The sequence below is a fragment of the Protopterus annectens genome, chromosome 2.part1, assembly GCF_019279795.1.
Source record: "Protopterus annectens isolate FY-2018-M chromosome 2.part1, PAN1.0, whole genome shotgun sequence".
NCBI lineage: Eukaryota > Metazoa > Chordata > Ceratodontiformes > Protopteridae > Protopterus > Protopterus annectens.
The window spans coordinates 323700561-323709441 of record NC_056729.1 but is presented as its reverse complement, the minus strand read 5'-3'; the positions used below and the strand labels follow the sequence as shown (position 1 = coordinate 323709441).

General features: G+C 36.2%; 1 protein-coding gene across 1 annotated transcript in view; it reads left to right on the top strand.

Moving 5' to 3' along the window:
- Nucleotides 1-8881, top strand: part of TBC1D19 (TBC1 domain family member 19) — a 2958314-nt gene that overhangs the window by 1146776 nt on the left and 1802657 nt on the right. The window contains exon 10 of the mRNA XM_044062152.1: nt 6074-6112. Within this exon, the coding sequence (XP_043918087.1) occupies nt 6074-6112 (39 nt within the window). The remainder of the gene's footprint in view (nt 1-6073; nt 6113-8881) is intronic.

The window sequence follows — 8881 nt, the reverse complement described above, 5'->3', positions numbered from 1 at the left end:
TGTTGGTAGATGTTTTATATTTAAAATTTTTTTTTTTTGTGTGTGTGTGTGTATCTATATACATACATACATACATACATATATATATATATATATATATATATATATATATATATGTACATACATACACACACACACACACACACACACACACACACACATATATGCATCTAAAATTAACCGCACTCAAAATAAAACTGAACGAAGAGTAGACATTTTAACTAAGAAATGAACTTCGTGACAGTAACAGCATTCAAAAAATAGTAAATCACACCAACAACTCTTGTAGTACTTTAGCGCTTTCGTCTTATTTATTATCAAGACTTCTTCAGAAAGACATGTTTCATATATATATATATATATATATATATATATATATATATATGTCCTGCCCAACTGCTGAAGCTTGCTGTATCACCAAAAAGAAAACAAAAGGTTTAGCTAATTCAAGTGTTGATATGGTATTGGCATGAAATAATTGTACGGTATGTGTATAGCAAATATATTTAAGATAATAAAGCTTGTCAGTATATAACATGTGCAGAAAGATAATGTTGTCTGGGAGATATTGTCATGTATAAATCTGTCTGAAAACTTGGCTAATTTTAAGAATGGTCTTATATTCTAGCATGCTGCAGCAGTACTGACAGGAGACCACTGATGCAAAATTTATGTAAAACTGAACTTTTATATTTTTTTTGTGTTTTGAACTTTTCTTTTGATTGAACTGCTTAACAAACATTATAAACGCATAATTCACGTTATTATTTTATAATTATAAATATTATTAGTTTATTTACTTAAATGATGCTATAAAAATCCCGTTTGCTTAAGTACCATTTTTTTTTAATTCTTCTCATGCCATTTAATTTTTGCTCATAGGTGAAACGTCATGTATTTCAGTTTGAAATGAAAATGAAAACCATATTGGTGTCACTATAAATCGAGCAGTGAACTATTTTTAACAACCAGTCAGTTATGCTGCTATTGGAAGAGTTTTTTTATTTATGCAGCTGTACTACTACAATCCAGTGTTCTTAACGGATACCTTTTTCTCTAACGTTTGGAAAGGAGTCACTGTATTGTCCTGTACATCTGTCTCCGGTCACTGCTATTGAAGACAGTGAAAACTGCTGTCGTATACTTAATTCCATGAACGCTTAAGCAAGACAGGTCTACTTTGCCTTGAACATTGTGCCTTTTGCCATGATCACAGTACAGTGGTTGGTGTCTTAACCAAAACAAAAAGCATTTTTGTACTGTGGAGAAGGCCTTTAAAGTAGATTGATTGTTCACTTCACCATGGTATAAGAGTTAGTCTTCCACTATTTTCTATTTGACATTTTATGTGTATTTCTTAATGTTAACATCTTGTTTTATTTTTTGTTGTCAAAATGAAATTACATCTGTCTTGTTAGTTCTGTTTTAATTTAATCTTATAGTTGATGTGTTTGCTGTTGCATTTGAATGTGTTTAAATCAAAATTAATGATATTTACCCCCTCTAAAACAAACAGATTAGATAGACAACTATTCTCCATCACCAGTCAAAATAATACTCCACTTACTGGTATCTAAAACCAAACTTCTAGGAGTTCAAATTGACGATAAACTTAAATTTGGGTCCCATCAACTAATAAACATTAAAAAAAACCACCAAAAACTCGGCCTGCTCTATCGACACAAGCGATTCCTCTCACCGGCAACCAAACTCACTCTCTCTACTACATTTCTCTTACCCTCTCTCCTTTATGGTGTCCCCCTTTTAACTAATCTACAATCTTCTATTAAAACTAAACTAGCTACCTGTTACAACAAAATAGCCAAATTTGCCACTAGTAACAAAGCTTCAACTCATCACTGCGCATCACTCCATAAACTAAATTGGCTGAACTTCCCAACTACCTCTCCTACACTCAGCTCACATATGCACACAAACTCATTTTCCAACCATCCCTCTGTCCCGCTCTTTCTTCTACCTTTAAAATTCACCAGACTCAAAGACTTCTCAGATCCACTAATCAAAACCTATTAGAAGTCTACAGACCCCTTCACCCCCCAGGACAAAACCTCTTCTCTTTTTCCATAGCTCGACTATGGAACTCCCTCCCACCCTTCATTAGAACCATCACTAGCCTTCCAACCTTTAAAAAATCTCTTCACTCCTACCTAGCATCCACATGGGAATGCTCCTGCTCCCTCCCCACATAAGCTTTCTCCACTTCCTCTATTCTCATTACCTTCACCACCCATATTTTGCTCGTAATCTAATTTCTTAATATCATCTATCATCCTGAATTATTCTGTGTAAAAAAAAAAATATATATATATATATATATATATATATATATATATATATATATATTAGGTATAACTTCACTCGATTATTATTTTTGTTGATAATTTTACTGTTTGTAAACTATACCTTGCTATGTCTTGTATGTCATGTAATGTAAATATCTGTAACATGTATTCTTGTTGGAGTTTTTCTCCCCAGGACTCCATTGAAAATGGGTTCACTTGGCCCAGTGAACCATCCTGGTTAACCAACAGCAAATAAATAAATAAATAAATATAAACACTATAGTGAACTGGACTTAACCTCCTAGATTAGGTTTTCTTTCAGCAAGCACCCTATGAATGTTTAGGTGTCTGTCCAAATGCACCATCAGTCTTTATTAGCGCATTACTATCCACTACGCTGTAACCTCTCAGAATTGGAATGTCTCAGGACTTTGTATCTAGACCACTGTTATTTATACTATAAAATGCTTTCTTTATCTTTGAGCACTCATTTTGTGTTAATGATCCAGCTCACCTAAGATCTAACCATTCGCTACTACTTTGTTGATTTTACTGAGTATATTAAGAATTCACCTCTTACAATTTAAAAAAGTCTGGCAATTGCTTTCTCAAAGGAAAATACACACTGTTTGGTATGAATACCAGACTATGTCTTACCCTTTCTAACTGGTTTAGAGGATTAAGAGCTGTTAACGAGCTGTTTCCTGTAGTCCAGTGGTGAAAGGTTTGATTTTTTCATCTTTCATTACCTATCTGTGTAATGCTGAGCAAGTCACTTAACCAGACAACACTCCCGGGTGGAGTCTAAAAAAGGTTCATGGAGATCAGTGCCTTACCCCAGAAAAAAAATACAAATAAATAAGTAATGACTCAGTAAATACATCTTTACCAGCCATTTACATATAAGAGCTACCTTTAAATATCTGGGCTTTAGCGTGGCCTATCCTTCACATGTGTGTGAAACATTGACAGAATCCAAGACAAACTCACTGCAAAGGTTAGGAGGGTATATACTATCATTCCATTAGTGGTGTGCATATCAAGTTTGCTGACAAAGGAGTTACATTTCCATCACTAAGTACAACCTCTTTCTCCAGTACAGCCAGACTCCTGGTTATCTTTAAACCAAAAAGGCAGGGTCATACTTCACTTTCATAACCATTAATACCACTGTCACTGTCTGCCCAGTGCTGACTTGCAACTTGATTCCATTTGCTGCACTCTACAGGTATTCATTGGTCTGCATGATACTAAATCTGGGGTATATCACTTTTGTCATCTTTATTTTTCATACACAGCCAAGAACACTAAGATCCTGTGGGCCTTCTTTTTCAAACTTAAAAGATTTACACACGTAAGTTCAGTGACAGGAACAACACTTTTCACAGTTTCTGCTACTCCTGTTTGTGATTTTGTTCCATGTTACATTAGCCAGCAAAGACCATCTACCCTTTGTAGTCTGCAGTAAAGATATGCCTTGTAAACAGTTGTAGAAGGCGGTGCCATAGTGGCATTGGTTAAACAACTATTACTTTGTCTAATTACTGAATTTAAATGCTGACCTTAACTTTAGTTTAATTATGTTTTATTTTGGTTTTGATTGCAGTTGTAAGAACTGCGCTGACTTTCTTTTGTATGCCACAGCTGAAAAGGTTCAGGGTATAGGTCAACCACCCTGCTAGTTACCATAGCAGCAAATAAATAAAACCAAAATGACTAATGTGACAGTTTAAAAGATTAGAATCAGAACAGTTTGTGTGGTACTTGAACAAATATATAGTGTTTCAAAGGGCATGATGCATGGATTAGGGCAAACTCCTTTTTCATAACCAGCTTATGTAATGCAAGATGTTACATTGTTGTTTTCAAAGTGCAGGTTTCCAAACCTACTTTCAGTTGCAGGCTCAGTAGAGGAACTGTTACTTTGCCTTAAGTAGGTTGCTGAATATAAATCTCCAAAAGTTTGGCAACAGTAAAACTTGACTGCCTTAGTGAATACTGTTATAAGGGGTAAGGCCATGTATCTCAAGGTACAGTCCAAGGTTTTTGTTTTGGTAAAAGGAGTCTTGCTTTTGACAAGGCCGTTTTCAGATTTAGAGTTACACTGCTTCACATTTAGTAGTGTTGCATTCAGATACATGACGTTCAATGTTCTACTGTGTATTCTGTAAAGCTGAACGGTTTATGTATAGATTCACCTCATTTCTTGCAGACCTTACAGATGTTATTGCAGCCAAACTGTTTTCTCATTTTAATATCGAAGTAGAGTAGAAATTCAAAGCCAGTCCATCACCCAGTTGTACTGGCTCTGTGGATTAGAGAGGTGAAGTCCTAACTGAGGCATAGATAACACAAGCTGGTAACTGACCCAGACTGGGGAGGAGCTGGTAAAGGAGTGTGTGAAGAAGTGCTTGATACTGGCTTTCCCACCTTATGGGGAAGTAGGCACCCTGACCCACTGCATGGTTGACACTCAGAGGAGTTCTATAAACAGGGCAAATGTGCACACCCACAAATCTGTGCATCAGCAAATTAGCTGCATTTTGATTTGTACACAAAAACATTCACAAGTCATTGGAGAGATCGTTTGAGTTTTCACAGACATCAGGCTGCCATAACACCCTTATGTGGCTGTCTGGATGATGGCTCCTTCATTAAGCTGTCACCCCCGTCAGTAGTTGGTGCAATTATTAAGGCAACACAAAACAGCAGTCAGCCTGTTAATGTTTTAAAATCATTTGTTATATTTTGCAGTCACTGAATAAACAACAAAAACACTTGAAAACTCAGGTGCATAGTATGTTGATTAACACTAATTGTATCAAAAATATATACTGCAAGCCATGGAAGCAGTAGAGGTTGAAGTTTAAACCAAGATATTTGACTATCTTTCCGGTCTTCTTTGTTTACTGACTATTCATATTATCATTTCATAAACATGTTACCTTGTTCCTGTAATAAAAGTTTAAAAAAATGCCAAATGACTACTTTGTATTGTGCTGCTCGGTCTTTATCACTGACTAATGTAATCACCAGCAGTACAATGGTTGTTTCCTGACAAAGAAGCATCATCCTGTATACATACAGGTTCCTTGCCAGTATATACTTTTATTGAATAGAATGCATTGCCAAGCGGTATCTGCATGCATGATTATGCGTTATTGTCTATATGTGCATATTAATGTCCGTTTTTCAAACTAGTTAGTGGAAAGAAATGTGTGAAAGGGATACCTATGTTAAACAGGGAGGCTCCAAGAATATACCATTTCTTGTAGTAGTGTCAGTAAGTGGTGGTGAGTATAAGAAAAAATATGCATCACAGAACTGCATCACATTTCTTAGAGTGCAGCACTTTTAAAATCAGAACCCATTACATTCCCAGTGGCCTTCACGGTACACCCTTGGCACTGTTAAAAGCTGTATAAGAATCATATTGAGGAACTTGGGGTATACCTTCTTTATAAACGGCTGAATTTTAATACTTGATTGAAGAACCTGTACACTATTACATGATGGCATACTTTTATTTAATGTCTTACTCTCTGACTTGTTATCCAGCAAAATGTTTTCAGCAGCCTTTGTGAGCTCTGTTCAAAATTTGCTTTGGTCAGAAATAGGCCTACATGTTTCATTTGAAAGATAGCTTATTTTGCTATACAGTCAAGTAGGTGATAGATGAGAAGCTGGGGAGGTTGTTCTCTGGGGAAATGTAACTGATTGTAGTAACAAAAATATGTTATTTACTGGTATTTATTTTGGTATCCTAACAGACCTTTTCGAAAACCAGCATGAACGTACTGGAAAGAAAGGTAAGATTTTTTAACTACTATATTGAGAAAGACTAAATCAGTATTTCAAAAAAATTATTTGGAATTGCTTACATTAGTCATTGAACAGAGTATTCTCTGGATAAGTGCAAAAAAAATATTTTGTTGATTATTCAGATACTATTTTTTCTATATGTACCCTAGTAACTTGTTGATTTTTTCATTACCAGTTTTAAGGGTACACAAATTTGAATGTGTTTATGTACATTCCTTAGTTTTTGGAAATTGTTAAAAAAATATTCAAACCAGCTACTAGGCTCAGCTACTGGGTGTATAATTGTTCAGTAGAATGAAGGCAAAAATACCATTTTATTCAGATTTGTGTAAAGATGTTACCAAGGGCCAGAACTGTAGTTTTGTATACAGCGTTTTCATTATTGTCATGACTTTATCTGTAATCTTTAAACAACTGCACACCACAGTGTTTGCACTTGTTGATTTATATAGATTTTTCTATATTTTGAGATTGTTTTATGTCACCAGTATGCTTACGTCTAAGGTAGAAAAGTGCAGGCCAGGAGTTTTCTATACATACTAAAGTGCTTATATGCTTTAGGGTGTTTGTTAATTCTGAAATGTCATCTAGTATGTAGAAATTTCATGCTCATATTAGTTTTGAAAATATTAAACAAGAAAACCATACATAGACTACAGATAAAAAAATGCATAAAACAAATGTTTAAGAATTTCATTTCCAGTAATCAATAGAAAGCAGTGCATGAGCTCAGTACTTGTAAAAACAAACAAAAACAAAAATGAGGTGCAGGTGCACTGCAATACACTTATAGTACCATTTTATTTCTGTTTCTTATTAAAAACAACTGGTCTTAAAAAAGAGTTACTTATTTTTTTTTTTAATTTGCAGCTTGCTCAGTTTCATGTCATAAACAAATAAATACTGGACTGCAACTCCAGAAATATATTGAAGAGACAGTATACCTCACCGTCACTGTTGTGTTTAAGAAAGTAGCTTGCTGTCTTACTCGAATAAGGTGAAAACGGAGCTCTTCTTTTTTAAAAACACATGTAGGATTTAATATTTAATATACTTCAAACACCAAGCACAAGATTAACGTACAACTCTGTTATGTTAAGCGCTTTCATCTGCTCTGTTCTGAAGAAGTCTGCATTAAGCAGATGAAAGCGCTTAACATACATACAGTTTCATGTCATTGCAGTCTCATAAAAAACAGCCTTGAGATTGTATGCCTTGTGTACACACCACTTTTAATTTAAATGTCAGTCATATTAGGCAGTAGCTTGACAGTCATTATCTAGTTATTAGTGGTCGAGAAGCCACTGGTCACTGTTACAACTGAGTGAATTTGTAACTCAGTGACTGGTGTGTAGTAGTGTAGTCATGAAGTAGGTGCATCTCACTATGGAATGGGGGTTAAACTCTACAATATGTGGTATGTAAGAGACATGCTCTCTACAAAGAAAGATTTATTTAGCAATTTGTCTGAGGAAAAGCAGTAACCAGTTCTGGCCATCCAGTTGTAGCCTCATCAAGTTGTTTCCTAATGAATCGTAGTGGAAACATAAAAAAAAATATCTACCTGTCTCTCTCTCTCATATATATATATATATATATATATATATATATATGTGTATATATATATATATATATATATATATATATATATATATATACACACATACATACACAACCCAGCCACTGGGGCTGCACAAGCCAGTGCATTTCCTTGTGCCAGTCCCAAGCCCAGATAAATGGGGAGGGTTACGTCAGGAAGGGCATCTGGCGTAAAACTTCGCCAAATCATTCATGCAGACAGCAGTAAATATTTACATACCAGATCAGTCGAGGCCCGGGTTAACAACGACCGCCACCAGAACTGTTAGCCAACAGGGTGCTGGCAGAAATTGGGCTACTGTTGGCCGAAGTAGGAGAAGAGGGAGAAGGCATGGCCGAAGGCAGGAAGAGAGGAGATAGGCTAGGACTGTGGTAGTGAGGGTCAGAACTTTGAATGTTGGCAGTATGACTGGTATAGGGAGAGAGCTAGCTGATATTATGGACAGAAGGAAGGTTGGCATATTTTGTGTGCAAGAGACCAGATGGAAGGGGAGTAAGGCTAGGTGTATCGGAGGTGGGTTCAAATTGTTTTCTCATGGTGTGGATGGGAGGAAAATGGCATAGGAGTTATCCTGAAGGAGCAGTATGCTAAGAGTGTTTTGGAGGTGAAAAGAGTATCGGATAGTGTGATGTTTTTGAAGCTGGAAATTGATGGTGTAATGATGAATGTTGTTAGTGCATATGCTCCACAAGTTGGGTGTGCGATGGATGAGAACGAAAAATTTTGGAGTGAGTTGGGTGGTGACTGTACCCAAGGGTGAGAGAGTGGTGATTGGAGTAGATTTCAATGGGCATGTTGGTGAAGGGAACAGAGGGGATGAGGAAGTGATGGGTAGGTATGGTGTTAATCAAAGGAATGCAGAAGGTCAGATGGAAGTGGATTTTGCGAAAAGGATGGGCATGGCTGTGGTGAATACGTATTTTAACAAGAGGGAGGAGCATAGGGTGACATACAAGAGTGGAGGAAGATGCACACAGGTGGATTATATCTTATGTAGGAGGGTCAGTTTGAAGGAGATTGGAGACTGTAAAGCGGTGACCAGGGAAAATGTAGTTAGGCAGCATAGGATGACTGTGATCAAGAAGTGTAAGAGGAGTGTAAGGGCAGCACCAATGATCAAATGGTAGAAATTGAAAAAGGGTAATTGTGAGGTGGA